This window comes from Ovis canadensis, chromosome 12, assembly GCF_042477335.2.
Source record: "Ovis canadensis isolate MfBH-ARS-UI-01 breed Bighorn chromosome 12, ARS-UI_OviCan_v2, whole genome shotgun sequence".
Lineage (NCBI taxonomy): Eukaryota > Metazoa > Chordata > Mammalia > Artiodactyla > Bovidae > Ovis > Ovis canadensis.
Genome location: NC_091256.1, coordinates 76,619,519 through 76,637,890, shown reverse-complemented (window position 1 = coordinate 76,637,890; position 18,372 = coordinate 76,619,519). Strand labels below are relative to the sequence as shown.

General features: G+C 34.3%; 1 protein-coding gene across 5 annotated transcripts in view; it reads left to right on the top strand.

The window, feature by feature from the left end:
• Window positions 1-18,372, top strand: part of EDEM3 (ER degradation enhancing alpha-mannosidase like protein 3) — a 69,192-nt gene that overhangs the window by 31,366 nt on the left and 19,454 nt on the right. For 2 of the 5 annotated variants that reach the window (XM_069546279.1, XM_069546284.1), the window contains exons 8-16: window positions 1,941-2,046; window positions 7,503-7,600; window positions 8,936-9,061; window positions 9,270-9,353; window positions 10,320-10,403; window positions 10,943-11,067; window positions 15,510-15,675; window positions 15,925-16,079; window positions 16,960-17,116. In XM_069546279.1, coding sequence (XP_069402380.1) covers window positions 1,941-2,046; window positions 7,503-7,600; window positions 8,936-9,061; window positions 9,270-9,353; window positions 10,320-10,403; window positions 10,943-11,067; window positions 15,510-15,675; window positions 15,925-16,079; window positions 16,960-17,116 — 1,101 coding nt within the window. The remainder of the gene's footprint in view (window positions 1-1,940; window positions 2,047-7,502; window positions 7,601-8,935; window positions 9,062-9,269; window positions 9,354-10,319; window positions 10,404-10,942; window positions 11,068-15,509; window positions 15,676-15,924; window positions 16,080-16,959; window positions 17,117-18,372) is intronic. The other 3 variants (XM_069546282.1, XM_069546280.1, XM_069546281.1) reach the window with 3 other exon arrangements.

Genomic DNA, 18,372 nt, shown 5'->3' with positions numbered 1-18,372 from the left:
AATAGTAACAGCCTGTGTTCAAACATATGACTTAGAATTATTTCAGATTCAGCAAATGGTGCACATAGAATAAGCAGAAATAGGAACTGTATAATACTAGCATTTAGAGACATTGGGTCTGAGTATACATAAACCAGGGCATCCCTCATAGCTCAGTTGGTAAAGAATTTGTCTGCAATGCAGGAGACCTGGGTTCGATTCGTGGGTCGAGAAGATCCCTTGGAGAAGGAAATGGCAATCCACTCCATTACTTTTGCCTGGAAAATCCCATGGACAGAGGAGCCTGGCAGGCTACCGTCCAAGGGGTCACAAGAGTCGGACACGACTTAGCGACTAAACCACCAAACGTAAAACAAGTTTAATGGTCTTTGTGTGGATGTATGTTCAAAGTATCTTAAGAACAGGTTAATCTTATTTTGTTTAATTTTTATTCTTTAACTTGCTGGGTAATATTTTTCCTTCATTTAAAAAAATGTCATTCTTTACATCCTTTCTAATTTAATTTGACTTATAAACTCTGAGATGCATTTACACTTGAGGAAAGTGAGGCTCAAAGATGCTTGACTAGTGGGTGAAGGAGTGGAACCAGAATTAGAATCCATTACTTTCTGAATTCAAAGCCCAGCCTCTTTCCACTGGGTTATTTTATATTTTAAAACCATGCTTTTTCTTTAACTTCTTGAATGTGATTTATTATGGAAGAAGCAACCTCATGCAGTTGACAGAGACTCAAACTAATACATGTCTGGTAAACTACAGTCTGAAGCCAAATCAAGTCACTGCCTGGTTTTCGACACAAAGTTTTATTGTAACAGAGCCAGCTCATCTATTGATTTTTGTCTATGGCTGTATTTGTGCTACAGTGACTGAGTTGAGTAATTGTGACAATGACTGTCTAACCCATAATGCCTGTCTGGCCCCTGTCAGAAAAAGTCTGTTGACCTTTGGTCTGATGTATATGAAGAGATCTGAATTCTCATATCATTAATAGCTGTCCTGTAGTCTAGTTTTAAACTTTCACTAAATTGTTGATTTCACTGGTCCTGTTTCTTTAGCTATAAAATAGTAATAGGGAAATGTAATCTTGATGAAATTTTTTCAGCTCTGAAATTACATGATTAAGTAAAGTTGCAATCTGCTTTGTTTTAAAAATTCAGCATAAATAGATTGAGTCAAGAATGAAAACTATTTTATACCCTGTTCTTAAATCTGCAGAGTGACAAATTGGTTTAATGATTTCTTTTATAGAAGTACTTCTGCAATGCTGAGTACATTCATGCTCTGAAATTAATTTTAACTTAATTCTTTTGTACATGTTCTTTGCTTTTGTTTTTTTAACATCTTTTCATCCAAAGCCAAGAATTTAATCAGAAATAATTTAGTGTCCAAGGGATAATAATAAATGAAAAAAGAAGAGAAAAATGTTATTATAAGGTTGTAATTTTGGTACTGTTAAATGAATGCTAGTTGCTTTACTTACTCTTCACTAATGAAGTTGCCTGCTATTTAAAATGTAGGATTTGAAATGCCTATTCTGTTTCAGAGATGGCATACTAATTTTGAAATTCTTTTTCAGTTTTGTGAATAAGAGTATTTAAGGAGATTTTCACTTTGTATTAAAAGATAGAAATTATTTTAATATATGCCAACTGTTTTTATTTCAGTAATTCTTGCGTATAAATGTGGACCTATACTACAAGAGTAGATGAACAAGGATGGTCTCAAAGTGAGATCATTGGCACTAAATAGCATTTTTAGAGTCATTCTTTCTAACTAGACTCAGTTAGCTGAAAGAGCCAGTATTTTTGACTTGTAAAGAAATTTAATGTATAAGTGATCATCTTTGGAATTTACTTAATCCTAAAAGTATACTATGGGCCTTTGATTTTTGTTTGGCAGATATGCAATTCTTCAAGTATGCTTTTCTTTTTTTATTACAGGAATATGCAAGAAAAGCTCTTGATTTTCTCTGGGAGAAAAGACAGAGAAGTAGTAATTTAGTGGGTGTGACTATAAATATTCATACTGGAGACTGGGTACGAAAAGGTATGTAAGTTGGACTTTTCAAATTAAGCCTTCACATTCTAAAAATGGTTGGGAAATAAAGGATTTTTATTTGTTAAAATAGTCTTTATGACAGTATAAAGCATAATTTCTCACAAGATTGCTGGAATTTTAAGAAATGTAGCCAAATTTTCTTCCTTGGTGCCAAATAATAGCACACTTATTTCAGATAGCTTAATATCCTATTTCATACCTTATAGCATTATAGATGAAACAATAGAACTAATTTCTTTGAGAACCAGAGGAACAGAATACCTTAACCATCTCACATCAGAGTGTAATTAAGTGGAAATCTATGTTTAATAATACTATTGTCAATCTTTTTTTTTTCCCTACCACCAGAAATTGTGTATAGCATGGTAACTAAGAGCATAGACCCTGGAGCCATATTTTTGGAATTCAAGTCATGTGATCTTGGGCAAAATATTTAACCTTTATGTGCCTCTGCATCTGTGAGAATGAGAATAATAGTACTTACTTCATAGAGTTATTATGATTTTGTTGTATTGATTTTTGTTTTTTTGTGTTTTTTTAATAATTTTTATTGGAGCAAAATTTTTATTGTATAGTTGATTTACAGTGTTGTGTTTCTGCAGTACAGTGGTCAGTTAGAGTTATTACGATTAAATGAGTTAATCTTGGGAAGATCCCCTGGAGTAGGAATAGGCTCAGAGGTTAAAGCGTCTGCCTCCATTGTGGGAGACCCGGGTTCGATCCCTGGTTCAGGAAGATCCCCTTGAGAAGGAAATGGTATTTCCCACTCCAGTATTCGTGCCTGGAGAATCCCATGGACGGAGAAGCCTGGTAGGTTACAGTCCACGGGGTCGCAAAGAGCCGGACATGACTCACTTCACTTCGGTATTCTTGGCTGGGAAATCCCATGGATGGAGGAGCCTGCTGGGCTACAGGCCATAGGGTCACAAAGAGTCGGATGCAGCTGAGTGCACGCACACACACACAAGCATAAGCACTTAGAACAGTGCCTGGCATATGCTATGCTTACCATGAAGCAAATGTTCACTAATGTGATTTTAATTCCTTTAATTAAAAATTTCACTTTTAGGAATCTGCCTGAGGAAACAGTATGAAAGGTAGAAAATCATTTGTTCCCGAAGATGTTTATCACATAAAATTATTTGTAGTGGTGGAAAACTTGGAAACAGTCTGAGTGATCATCAGTAAAGAGTAGCATCAGTATTGAGAATTATTTAACATCAGTGTTGGAGTAGTAAGTTATTAAATTGAATTGGATCAGGAGACAAAACATATAACAATGTTTTATGAATAAACAGGATGTAGAATCATATAAAAATATGATCTTTATAAGACAACTCTATAATACAGGCATAAACAATGGAAATACACTGGACTATTACTAATGAGATTTGTTTATCTTATTTTACATTTCTCTATTTCTAAAAACATGTATAAAATAAAAAATAATTGCCTATATTTAAATAAATGAAATATAAATATTAATTTGAACATATTAAAATTATTGCCTCTATTCAATACTGTCTGAAAATTTTCAAAGTGTTATCTAAATGGTCCTTTCCTGAAACTGATCTTAATCTTGGCTTCAGAATTTTGCAGTTTCTTTTCTTAATTCACTCTCATCATTGGTCCATGCATGGCTCATTTTATTTAGTTCATTTTTAATAATATATTAAGTACTCACAGATAAACCGGCCATCCGTTATAAAAATAGCTAACTTGACAATATACTACTTCTCCTCATGGTCCTCAACTCTCCATACCTTTGTAATCTCATACCTTTATAATCCCATATGTCTGCCTCTAACTGAAATACCCATCATTCTGATCTTGTATCGCTCAATCCCTTGCTTTCCTTTTATACATTTTTATGTGTCCACATGTATTCCTTGATGTACATATTTTTGTTTTATTTTTAACTTATAAAAGGGTATCATGTCATATGAGACCTTTTGAGACTTTTCACCTAAGATTATATTACTAAAATTCTTGCACATTGTTGCATGATATAGTTCATTCTGTTTTGACTGCTGCATAATACTTTACTGTGTGAATAAACCATGGATTTGTAGGCATTTAGGTTGTTTCTAGGATTTTACTCTTGTGAACCCTAGTGCTGTGAGTATTTTTGTGTTTCTTCTGTTGTACATATATAAGTTTCTCTTGTCTGTATATCTAGGTAGAATTTTTAGATCATAGACTAAGTTAAAGTTCAGTGATAGGAGATATGTCAGATTGTCTGCTAAAGTTGTTTCCACTTTACACCACTTTATACTTTCACCAGCAACATAGATGAGATCCTGTGGATCAGCATCCTCTCCCGCACTTTGTATTGTCACACTCAAAGATTTGCCAATCAAATGAGGGTATAGATGATTTCCCATGGTGACTCGATTTATATTTCTTTGAACACTGATGATGTTGAACATGGCCTCATATTTATTGGCTATGTGTTTCCTTTTTTAAAAAAATGTGGATATTCTTAAATTTTTGTCTATTTTCTACTCAGTTACTTGTTCTTTTAAATAATTAATATTGATGCTTATATGATACTTATGATCTATGTGGTATCTATCCTTTGAAATTTATTAAGGTTTTCTTTTGGCCTAGAACATGGTCAGCTTTCACTTGTGCTTAAGAAAAAAATGTGTATTTTCTAATTGTTGGATATAGATTTCTATATATGTCAATTTTCTGAGTGAATAATGTTGTGCAGTTCCTTGCTAATTTTGTTTGCTTGACGTATTAAGGAAGGTTGATAAAATTTCTGACTATGTGCACCTATTAGTATCTCCCTGTAGTTGTATTTTTTGCTTTATATATTTTGTTGGCTGCATTAATTTAAAATTGCTATCTCTTCATAGTTGAACCTTTCATCATTATGTAGTGATCATCTCTAATAATACTCTGTTAAAGTCTTTTTAGTCTGTTAGTAATACAGCTATGTCAGCTTTATTTTCCTTGATATTTCCTTAATAGGTCTTTTCCTGCTCTTTTACTTTCAATCTTTGCAGATGCTCATGCTATAAGTGTTACTCCTGTAAAATTTATAGATTTAAAGTCAGTCTTTGTCTTTTAATTGGTGAATTTAGTTCATTTATGTTTATTGGCATTTTTAATATATTTGGATTTATTTATACTATGTTAATTATTATTTCAGTGTATCTCACCTTTTCTGGTTCCTTTTAACCCTTTTGTTTTTAATTGAAACCTGTATTTACCTCCTAGTGAGACAGGAACTTCAGCCTGCTCTGCCATTCTTTTGTCTCCCTCGGTTCCAGCCCTCATCCACTCTTAGTATTATATAGATATTTAGTTATTTTTGGTTGTAAATGTTTTCTCTTTTTTCTTTTGGTCTTAGTGCTGCCCCTCCTCCCTCTTTCATTAAAAGTATTCAACTCTAACAAGGTATTTTGTCACTTGTACTTTGTATATTTCTTGCAATATCTCTTAGTTTTGCCTTTCTTCTTGTATAAATATTTATCCCAGATCAGCTAGTGATCTTCAGTAGCTGTTAATAGCTTCTGAGGCCTTAGATGCCCAACAATAATTTTATTATGCTTTCATATTTGAGAAAGTTTGGCTGTAAATAATCTTCTGTTCAAGTTCTTTCTTTTCAAATCTTTGAAAATACAACTCTATTGTCTTCTTGTTGTTTAGTCGCTAAGTCGTGTCCAACTCTTTTGCAACCCCCTGGACTGTAGCCTACCAGGCTCCTCTGTCCTTAGGCTTAGGATTTCCCAGGCAAGAATACTGGAGTGGGTTGCCATTTCCTTCTCCAGCGGATTTTCTCAACCTAGGGATCAAATGCGTGCCTCCTGCATTGGCAAGCGGGTTCCCTTGTCAAAGGGAAGCCATTGTCTTCTTGAATTTTTTTTAAAAAACCTGTTATTCTGATTTTTATGTTCTTATTTGTGATCTGCTTTTTCTCCAGAAAATTAACAGTAGCAAAGGCAGAGAAGTTTCTGGAAATGTAACAATAATTTTAGGTGTAGAATTTTCTTTATTTCTCCTTTTGGTATTCTGTGGGCCCTTTCAATTTAAAATCTGTGTTTTTCGTTGCTGAAATTTGATTTTTTTTAAGATATTTTATCTCTTTAATTTTCATCTGTTTTTCCAATTCTTGTTATTACATGTAGTCTTCTGGGTTTGCTGATTTGTTCCTCAGCTATATCCTAGATGCTGTGTATCCTATCCATTATGGAATTTTCTTATGTTTTTATTCTATAATTTCTTCTCAGTTAAAAGTTTCTTATTTTGTATTGCTAATCTTTTTCCTGTCTCTTTAATGTGTTTATTAGACTAATTTTAAATCTTGATTTGCCTGTTTTAATATTTGTACGTCTGATAAACTCTTACTCCAGTACCTTCTTATTTTTTAAAAGTCATGCATCTTAAATGTTTTTGTTCTATAAGTTCATGTTGACTTGTCATCTACTTTGTGGGAAAGATTCCAATTCCTATCAGCCCTAGTTATCATAGGGGGATGGATTCTAGGAAGTTTTAAAAAATACCAGTGCCTGGACTCCTAGAAATAATGATTTGATTAGCCTGGAGTATGCCCTGGTTATAGGGATTTCTAAGATTATAATTGTAATTATAGCTTAGATTATCATTCACTACCCTTAAGAGTTTGAAGGAGAAAAGGTTGGGAAGAGAGTATCTAAAATTACTTCCCATCTCTTTTTTATTTCAGTTCCTTACATAGGACTTCTGTGCTGCCCTGATTTTATTCCTGAGGCTACCTAGAGCCTATGTCTGAGTTGTAGCAGGGTTGGGAGGAGACGTGCTATCTTAAGGCAGTGGTAAGAGAGAAACCAGAGCAAAATTCCAGCAGGTTTTCTGCTGTTTGATCCTTCTATAGCTATGTCTGGCTGCCTTCTGCTCCAGAACTAAGTCGCTCCCCTCTCCATAACCCACCAAGTTCGTACAGTTTTCTTCTTGTTATTTTCTTTCTTTGGTCTTCTGTGATGATCTTGCAGGAAAAAGCCAGCCATTATCTAGCTTCAGCAATGTAACTGTCACCTCCAAACAGCAGCAGTGTTGTTTTCATATCTGTTATAACTAAAGATTGATGGCTAACTGATAAAGGATCCAGTTAAATTGCATTATAATACCCTCTAGTGCTTCCTCTTTGAAGTTCCTCATTAGAAAATCAGCTTTAAAAATATTCTTAAAACTAGTATCTCTGGCTTTTAAATAAGACTTCTTCTGTAGCCAGTTTTACAAAGCAAGAATTTTTTTAAAACATATAAACTATTATCAGTAAAGGAACCTATTAGGCATATAGTAGGGTTAATGTTTCTATAAATGTATAATTTTTACTTTTGACAGTTTCATATTTAGACTAATTTTTCATTCTTAGTATGTTAGTACCTTATACTCTGTAAAGAATTTTAAAGACTTGTTTAATAAAAGATCACATTTATATGTATTTTCCGTAGATAGTGGAGTTGGAGCAGGGATTGATTCATATTATGAGTACCTGTTGAAAGCCTATGTCTTGCTTGGAGATGACAGCTTTCTGGAAAGATTTAATACAGTAAGTTGTTCCAATTATGTATGAATTTTAGAGCCATTTTATAATTTGTGAGATTTTGATAGAAATTCAGTCATTTGAGTGATACTTTGAAAAATTATTTTAAAATATATAGTAGTTTTTTGGTCAGTATTCTCTGATGTTGGACAGGGACAGGGTAAAAAGCTACGTACATTTCAAAAACTAGTTTGCAAAGTAGTTTTTATTTTCACCTATCTTCAGAAGTTTTCAAGATTTTCCAGTAAGTAATAAAATACGTAGATACGAGGTTTACCTGATCTTTTATACAGGAAGAGAATTTATTGAAGCTAGTTACTAGTTAGCTTTCTCCTTTGTATTCTAATTCTTTTTGGAATAGTTAGGAAGTTTGACTTGGTCCTTGACCACGCCAAGTATTGGGGCTTTGGAGTCTTGAACAAACCAGTGAGTATTTGTTTCAAAAGCAAGTCTGTAAGTCTTTAAGTCTGGATCAGACTCACAGGCATATTCTTAGGGGTGAAGGAGGAGATTATTGAACCTAATTGGATTGCCTTTGTCTATAATTAAGTCAAACTGAAATTAATTAGAGTAAACTCATCAAATGTGTCACCACATTCTTTTCAAAATAATTTACCATTTCTTTTCCCTCTCATGAGTTTACTCACGTTACTGTGGCATAGTACAATATAGTATGGGAGCTGTCCTATCTGGGTTTAAATCCTGGTTGTACCACTGGTTTTGTGATTTTGGGCAAGTAACTTAGATATTTTCCTCTATTCCTTATCCACAGAATGAGAATTATTTATTTAATTTTTTTCCCAGTACTGTTTATTGGGAAGATTAATGAACTAATACATATGAAATGATAGAACTGTGCTTTAAGATCTAGTTGGTACTCAATAATAGTTAACAAATAATAGATGAGTTAGGGGGAGAACCTAGTAAAAGTCCTGATAAGTCATCAGTTGAATACTTTTAGAAACACTATTACATATATCATTTTTAGATTATAACAAGAGTTTCTTGAGTTGCACGAGGACAGATATTATTTTTTTTGTTGGTTTGTTATCATTCATTGACTCTGACAGCTCAACCTGTTGTTGTCAAGGCTGAGAAATTCTAGGAGAAGATGAAAGAAGGGGAGAAGAATTTTTAAGACCGTAAAAGACAGAGGTAGTGGACCGTAAGAGTGGCAGCACCGATGAGATGCATTAGTTTAGGTAACAATTCCTTGGTAAATTTATTCATATATAAATTCAGGTTTCATTTCTTCACAGTGCTGTTTAATGCTATGCTGTATTTAGAACAGTACATCTTTTCTCATCGACTTTCATGAACACATATTGTGACCTTTTTTAGCACTATGATGCCATCATGAGGTATATAAGCCAGCCACCTCTACTACTTGATGTGCATATCCACAAGCCAATGCTGAATGCTCGGACTTGGATGGATGCTTTGCTTGCCTTTTTTCCAGGCTTGCAGGTAAAAAAACAAAACAAAACAAACAAAACTCTGAATTCTCTTAATACTGAAGTAGAATGATTAAGTGTATTTGTGATCTCCAAACTGAATTATCAAAACAGAGTCACTCAAATTTGTGTTAACCTGGATTTTTCTGTGTATATAATGATTGCAAATAACATCAACTCATGCTTTACTAGGCTATTTTGTTGTTATTGTTGGTTTTTAGGTCTTAAAGGGAGATATTAGACCTGCTATTGAAACTCATGAAATGTTATATCAAGTGATTAAAAAACACAATTTTCTACCAGAGGTAAGCAGATCATCTTTGGAATTCTACTTCAGTCTATAGATTGATAATTTAAAGGTAGAAAATGTCATTTTCAAGATTGGTTCTTTTTTATTTTTCCTGGTTAAATAGTTTACTTAATATATTTTGGGTTTATACAGTATATGTTTTTCCTTTTCCTTGTGTATTAAGAGAAGTCCACTTTAGGGTAATGCTGACAGCTTATTAATTTAATATTAAAAAATATTCCAGATTGGTATTTCTCAGCCTTGTCTAATCTATACCGTTGCATATTGTCTCATTCTGGTTTTGACACATACCTGCCAGCTAGGGAGAATTTTGTACTTTTCAGGCTCTTCATGCTGTTGAAGAATTGTTCTCCCTGGTTTTTATATGTTAATGATAAATATTCTTGCTAGCTTGATACTGCAGGATTTTAATAGCATGCCTTTTTGGCTTTCCAGAAATGTGCCATAAAAATTTTCCCAATTTGTATATGACCATACCCTCTTTGAGATACCTAAGCATCTCACCAATACAGAAGGCTTCCTGAAGTGTTTGTTTCAAGCCACAGAGGCTTTGAGATTCTTATTTAAAAAAAAGAAAAAGAGTGCATATGCTAAAATAGAAATAGGAGGGTGAGGGTCTTAATAATTAAGAGGAAAAAGTGGTGATAAGGAAAATAAAAGAAAACACAATTATATAGGCCATCAGGACCTGTGTAGTAGCATTACTGAGTCATAGTTTTTCCTAAGCTTCCTAATAGCCAAAGTGATCATTTAAAAAAGCAATCCTATTTAATTGGCAAAAATAACAGCCTTACAAAAATGAATTGTAATTTTAAGCAATGAAAATTTTCATTTCATAGATTGTTATCAGTATTTTAACTATTTTTTACTTGTCTGTGATCTAATTTACATATTGCAATATATTCTAGAACTATTTTTTTAAATCACACTTTTATGAATATTTGTATGTTGTTTTGTCTAGGCATTTACCACAGATTTCAGGGTACATTGGGCTCAACATCCGTTAAGGCCAGAATTTGCAGAAAGCACCTACTTCTTGTATAAAGTAAGCTAATTTAACTCTCTTTTTGCCATTTAGCCCTTATTCTCTGTTGGATAACTCACTATCTTATAATAATAGTATTGGGTTTTCAAAGTTCTTATTTAATGTTATAATGGTTGGATAGATCATGGTTCTTATTCATCTAGTTCATAGAATATTGAAAGATGCAAGAATTGACTTCTAAGCTTGATGCCTTTTCAAAACATTTGTTAAACATTGCATTAAGGAGAAATTTTATATTCTAGAGCTGCTTTCTAAAGCATGTCTCTTGCCTTCTTTCAGTCAGGCAGCCCTTCTGGGCATTAGAAATTTCACTTAAAGCCTAAGATATACAGTTGTGCTGCTTTCCAGTTGTGTGTTTAAGAAATTCATAAAGCAGATTCACGGCTTATTTTCGGAACCAGGTTCCATGTAACATATGTTCCAGTGCCTGATACAGTGCCTGGCACCCTGCAGGTGCTCAATAAATATTTGATAAATGAATGGTTATATGGTACTATATAAGCTGTGTATATGTATACATATATTCTCCTTTTTAATAGGCTACAGGAGATCCTTACTACCTTGAAGTAGGGAAAACACTTATTGAAAATTTAAATAAATATGCTAGAGTGCCTTGCGGATTTGCTGCCATGAAGGATGTTCGTACTGGAAGTCATGAGGACAGGTAAAACAATTCCTAACCTCCCCTTTCCTCAGGGTAACTCTGAAACAACGAAACAGGGTAACAACTAACAACGAAAATATGATTCTTAGGTAGCCTTCAGATAAGCTTAATGCTTTTACAAGGGTATTTGAAAATATAAGTCTTCAAATACCCTTGTAAGATGTAAATCTTAGTTCATTGTGCTTACTTTTTTTAAAAAACTCTCTTAAGTAGGCTTATTTTAAATTGTTTGAAAGTTGTATTTTTGCCATAGTGACTGGCATATAGTAAGTGCTCAAATGATTTTTAAATAGATGAATAAATGATTGTTAAACATCAGAACCTTGGTCTTTGGAGTATTAGGAAAGTTGGAGTTTTCTTCTTTGTTAATAGTTTTTTCTATTATGTAAAATGTTAGAAATCATCAAGGTGATGATGAATGATCTGAATGATGGTCCCTGTTCAGTCAAAAGCATTGTGGTGGTTACTGTGTATATTCTTATTCTGTTGTTGATTTGGAGGGCTGTGGAGGATTGTTGGCAGGTTATATTTTGTTGGATGCTGGATAGATGTAGATGACATGGAGCGTTCAAGATACAAAAAGCATGCTCTGGTTAATGTGAAAGTCAGTAAAATTCCAATTATTCCAGGATCATTCGATTTGGTTGTTTTAACTGTTCAGAACATAGCAACACATGTCTAAATGAACATTAAAATTTGTTCATTTGGTTAGCAAATGTTCATCCCACAAATATTTACTAAAATGTCTTATGTGCCAGAGTTATACAAGTTTTTGAAGATTACAGATAAACAAACATGTCCTTTCTATCTTTGAATCATTGGGGTAGGCAGATAAACAGGCTTTAAAGTATTGTGTTCGTGCTGTGGAGCATATTAAAGGGATGTGAAATGCTGAGTGGAATGTGATAGTCACTTAAGGGTTTCTAGAGCATCTCGTGTCCTGAAGGATCAGGACTAGAAAAAGGAAAGTGGTAAAAGGAGTTCCCAGCAGAGGAACTAGGAACAGGGGAAACACAACACTCATCTAATCACAGAGTTGTCGCTCAGTCCTTCTCTTAGAGTATTCAGGTAATAGTTGATTAGACTTGAGATCTCCTTCCTTGACCACAGCTGGTAAGAAATGGATAGGTTTCTGGAAGCAGGCATTCAGAAAACAGCAAGAAATGAAAGCAGATGGCTTGTGTATTTATCTGTAACATTTATTGGCTGCTTCCTACATTCCGAGCACTCTTCTAATTAAACACTTTCTATGTTTAATTCCTTTGATCCTTACAACAGCCCTCTGAAGTATAATTTCTGTTATCATCATTTTATAGATGAAGAAACCAAGGCACAGAAAGATTAGGGAACTTGTCCGAGGTCTCAGAATTAGTTAGATTAATTCTAATCAAGGCAGATAGGCTTTTGACTATATGCTCTGCTGGCAACTCATTGAAAGAACAGTAATTAACTGTCTACCATATACCAGATGCTGCTCTTAGGTAAGAGGATGAAAAGACCAGTTAGAACTAGTCCCTGCCCTCCTGTGACTTGTAATAAGTAAGGAAGGTGGGTATAAAAGAATCAGAAGTCTCAGTTGTGTCCAACTCTATGTGAACCTATGTAGCCTACCAGGCTCCTCTCCATGGGGTTTTGCAGGCAACAATACTGAAGTGGGTTGCCATTTCCTCCTCCAGGGGATCTTCCTGGCCCAGGGAACCCACACCTCCTGCAAGTCTCCTGTGTTGCAGGCAGATTCTTTACTGTGGAGCCGCAGGAAGCCCGATGTGTGCTAGAGTAGAAAGAAAAGTAGCAGGTGGAGGAGTTACAGAGGAAGACGTGATTTGCTATGTCTACAGAGTTCCATTTTTTCAAAATTTAGCATCCTTTTTTTCCTCCTGCTGAATATTCCTTATATGACATTTCTGGATCTCTTATTGTTGCCTTTGTCCCATTCTGATTGTATCGTAGAGTGTCTCTTAAAATGTCACATCCAGAATTAACAAATGGGTACTCTCTATTCTGCTCTTAAGAAGCTGATTTTTTCTTTTTTAATTGTAAACTTGGGACTTAACACTTATCCCAGCAAAATTTCATTTTGTTGGGGTTTTTTTGTGTGTATCTAGACCAAAAGGAACGGAGAAGGCAATGGCACCCCACTCCAGTACTCTTGCCTGGAAAATTCCGTGGACGGAGGAGCCTGGTAGGCTGCAGTCCACGGGGTCGCGAAGAGTCGGACACGACTGAGCGACTTCCCTTTCACTTTTCACTGTCTTGCATTGGAGAAGGAAATGGCAACCCACTCCAGTGTTCTTGCCTGGAGAATCCCAGGGACGGGGGAATCTGGTGGGCTTCCGTCTATGGGGTCGCACAGACTTGGACACGACTGAAGCGACTTAGCAGCAGACCAAAGGAAGGCTTAAATATCATCTCAGTCATCTAAAAATGTATTAGCTAAACAACTGTTTTTAGTGATTTGGGGTTTAGGTAAATATGCTGTAAAAATTTCCATCTAATACTCTGCATTTGGTTGCTTATTCCCCTGCAGATCTACCTTATTGTCTGGCTCACCTATGTCTCTCCTCCCTGCCCTCCCTCCCAGTTTTCAAAACCTGTATCTTTCTAATAATGATCTTTAAAGGATTTAAATGGCAAAAAAGAATATGAAAAATTTCCTGCGATACTTTCCTCCTTGCCACCCTAAGATTATCACTGTTGGCAGTTTTATAAACAGTCTTCCAGATAATTTTAATGGCTGTGTGTTTGCATTTATGTGTATAGTTATGGTTTTTAAGTACAAAATAGATTATGTGATAGAATACTCAAACTCACTAGCTTTACCCTACTCATACTGCAGTGATCTTATCATGTCTATACTTTTCTGAGCATTTACAAATCATCTGTTTCACAATCATCTGTGGAATTTGCCAAAAATCAATATCTTGCCACATATACACTATCATGGGTAAAATAGATAGTGGGAAGTTGCTAAATGACACAGGGAGCCTAGCCCTGTGCTCTGTGATGACCTAGAGGGATGAGATGGGGGGTGGGGAGGGTATGTATATAATTATGACTGATTCACATTGTTTTATGGCAGAAACCAACACAAAATTATAATTTCCCACCAATTAAAAAAAGTTTTTTTTAATCAACATCTTGCACATTAGTTTACAGTTCTCAAACTAGCATTTGCTCATGATAGTAACTATCAGCCCTCCAGAAAAAGTTAAATTACCATAAGTGTATTGCCGGTTGACAGTGAAGTATTTTATCTATTCTATAATGATTAACATCCAAAATGTTCAAAAAAGTTTTGAAACATTATAGATGAGTTGTTCTAAAATAAAACATCATTTATATATGGGAAAATTATGATAGTTCTATCTTTGAGCTCATATGCATGCCAAGTGCTATGCTAGATAGTTGACATTATAGAATCTCATTTGGTCTTTACACCACTATTAAGCATGTATTATGTCCTTTCAGAATAAACTGGAGCTCATGGTCCTTATATAGTATCCCCTTGGTGTCATAGCTAGCCATTGGAAGGTTTTTTCTATTCTGAAATCCCTAGATCCTTACCACCATGTCCAGCTTCTTCTCCATTTCATTCTTTAGTAATGCTGTTTAAACTTGCATATGAAAACATTTATTGAGTGCCTACTGTATGCCAGGAATTGTGCTTGCCCAGATTTATGAAACTGTGCAGCCTGTCTAGTAACTGCTAAAAGCTCAGATGCTTTGGAATGTAGCACGTTTACTTAAATTCCTTGTTACTGTAACTCCATCTAACTATGCTCTTTTTCTACCACTTTTTATTAAAGCTTTTCTTTAAAATGTTTATTAAAACATTATAACATTAAATCATTTGTAAAGTCACATGTTTTTAATTTCCTTTATTTCTTCATATTCCCTTCTTGAGAAGTATTTAGTACAAAGTTATGATCATAGTCCATATGATTTTGTGTTGTACTTTTTTCATGTAACTTTTCATAAATGATTACTTTTAAAGCCTTCTTGTTTATCACTTAAATGGCTGTGTAATGAGCTACATCAAAATTGTATTACTTGATCCAGTTCAGTTAATATTAATTGAAGATTCTTACAAGGTTCTCAGCAGTAAAGCTCATCAGCATTACCTCCCTGATGTTGGTTCTCTGTAGAAGAAATGCCAAAGAAATGCCAAACTCTTTTCTCAGAAGGCCCGTAGGCAAATCTGGTCTGCATTACTGACAAGATTTAGTGTACTTGTGTGGTAGGCAGCCCCTCTGGTCTTTTTTACTTCCTTGGAATATGCTTGGAGTCAAGATTGTTACCACTGGGGAATAGATACATTCTGTAGTTTTTTGGATGTCTATGCTGGTGTAGACAGGCTTATTGACCTTGATTCTGTGGCTTTCAGATAGCTGGCATTTGGATATTTTTACATACTTAGATTTGTCTATAATCTTTTATTTTAGAATGGATTCCTTCTTCTTGGCGGAAATGTTTAAATATCTTTACCTGTTATTTGCGGATAAAGAAGACATTATTTTTGACATAGAAGATTACATTTTTACAACAGAAGCTCATCTGTTACCTCTTTGGCTCTCTACTACAAATCAAAGAGTCTCTAAGAAGAACACAGTAGGTTATGTTTTTGAATTAAATATCTCATTCTCTTTTTTACTCCTATCTGTTTGTTTTGTTTTTCTAAGTGAAGACTAATCCGTGACTACCATTCGATAAATATAGTGTGGTTGAAGAAGTACCTTTGATGTTTTCTTATGTTGCGTCCTGTGTATACTTACATTCCACTTAATGTTTCTTTTGCACCAACATAATATTAAGTAAAATAATTATTTGTACTTATATAACATTCTTTTCTCTTTTTAGACTTCAGAATATACAGAACTGGATGACAGTAACTTTGACTGGACTTGTCCAAACACTCAGATCCTCTTCCCTAACGATCCACTATATGCTCAGAGCATCCGTGAACCCTTGAAAAATGTGGTGGACAAGAGCTGTCCTAGAGGCATCATCAGAGTGTAAGATGTCTTATTTTATATTTGTTAGTACCAAAATTAATTCTTGGTAAATGACAGAGAATGTGAGGAGTAGCCAGGAATACATTCATTTAAAACCAAAATATTGAGTAGGTGAGGTATGTACGTTAATGGATTAAAATTAAAATTATTGGTGAATAGATAGCAAAGTTTATTCAGCAATAATGTCTATTATTGTGGAAATTTCTGTATATCTTTTGGTTAATGAACCAAGTAATTTTGACAGCATATAATAGTTTGTAACTTCCACAGCACATTTTTACACCTGATAGTTTCATCAAATATTTCCACATCTTGCTTATATAGAAAATATTTTTCCTTTTATCTGTAGTTTCTGTATAAGAAAAATGTAGTGTTTTGATTTTTTGATGAGATACTTATTCTTCATTGCTGAATTAAAATTTTTAACTTAATGAGTTTGTTTTCTTCAAAATAGTTAATTAAAAAAGCTATTACTAGAAAATTAAAAGAAAATTTAAGTGAATATTATTCAATGATATAAGCATTGTTTTGCTTTTCAAATATTGAGGAAAATGTCTGGTTTTTTTTTTTTTTTGAGGGGGAAATAAATAGTAATAAATCCCCAAGCCAAGCTGTTCTGTACCTTCAGATTGTTATAATGATGTTAATACTGTCTTACAGATAATATACAAGCTTTTGATAACTGTAAAATATATTTGAAAGCAATAACAATTATTAAAAACCTAAGTTGTATGTAGGTAAATAACTTTCTATTTATTCCATTTTTCAGTAGTTTAAAACTAGCAATTCTACAAATATCTAACATTATTTTTATTTTGCCTTATGTTTTTTCCAAATTCTGATTTGTAGTTTTTTAAGCCTTGTCTATAATTACTTTTAGCAGAGAGGAGAGTTTGAGGAGTGGAGCTAAACCCCCTCTGAGAGCCAGAGATTTCATGGCCACTAACCCTGATCATTTAGAAATCTTGAAGAAGATGGGGGTGAGTTTGATTCACCTCAAAGATGGGAGAGTCCAGTTGGTTCAACATGCAATCCAAGTAAGACATTGCTGCACTAATTAGCTGTGGTCTCTATCCTGTTTGGTCTCACTAGCTTTAATGACATAATGACATTTGACTTTTTAAAAATGTAAATGTATGGTTTAAAGTAAGAGGATCAGAATTTTAGTACTTGGAAGTATCTTGGAAAGCCATCTAATTCAACCTGATTTATAGTATAAATCAGCTAAATCACAAATAGGTTGCTGGTTTGCCTGTGTTGATAAGGTCAGACACTGACTCAGATCTAAGTTTTCTGTTTCTCAGTCTCTTGTCTTTCCACTATTTAGGACATAGTCTTAAAAACTAATAATTAGTTTTAATATTTATATCTCTATTTTACACTGTTTTAGTTTCCAAGGAGTATTAAATATTTCATTCATTAATCAAAATGCACATTTATTTATCTATGCCTAGGCAACATAACACGTGTCTTTGGGAAATTTTTATTGATTTTTTATTTAGAAGTTTTCATAACCTGAGATCTTTAATTTATCCACCTTATTCCTACCTTAATTCTGAGAAAAGTACAACTTGAGAAATAATTTCAATGAAGTAGAATCATATTCAGATATCCCTTAATCTCTAATTCAGCCTTCTCACCACTTCATCTTCCCTCGGGTTTCTGTCTCATCTCTATTCTTGCCACATCTATCCTTCCTTAAAGAATCTTCTGTCTGCTTCCTTAATGTTTCACTCACCCCAGCTGAGGGAATGACATCTCTAAGGACACTGCTTTCACTTGGGTCACCAGTGACCTGGTTGCCAGCTAGTGGCCCCTTCATCCTCATATGATTGAACTTTCATGTAACTATTGACTGTTTTCTTTTTAGAACATAGCCCTTTCTTGTCTTCCAGGGCATCCCAACATCTTTCCAAATACTCTGTTCAGTGTTTTGTAGATTCCTTTGCAACTCTTCTTTCTTGGCACAGTCACTCAGCATAGGCACTGTCAAAGAATCTGGACCACATCTTTTTCTTTCTGTACTCTTCTTCAGTGGTATCGTCATCATCTTTGTACATGTGATTTCTTAGATACATGTGTATGCGTGTATGCTCAGTCGTGTCCAACTCTTTGCGACCCCATGGACTATAGCCCTCCAGGCTCCTCTGTCCATGGGATTTCTCAGGCAAGAATATTGGAGTGGGTTGCTACTTCTTTCTCCAGTGGATCATCTGTATGTAATCCTGATTGTGAACTTTACTTCTTAAACCCAGTTTTAATCTACCTGTCATACATTTTTGCATCTCAGATT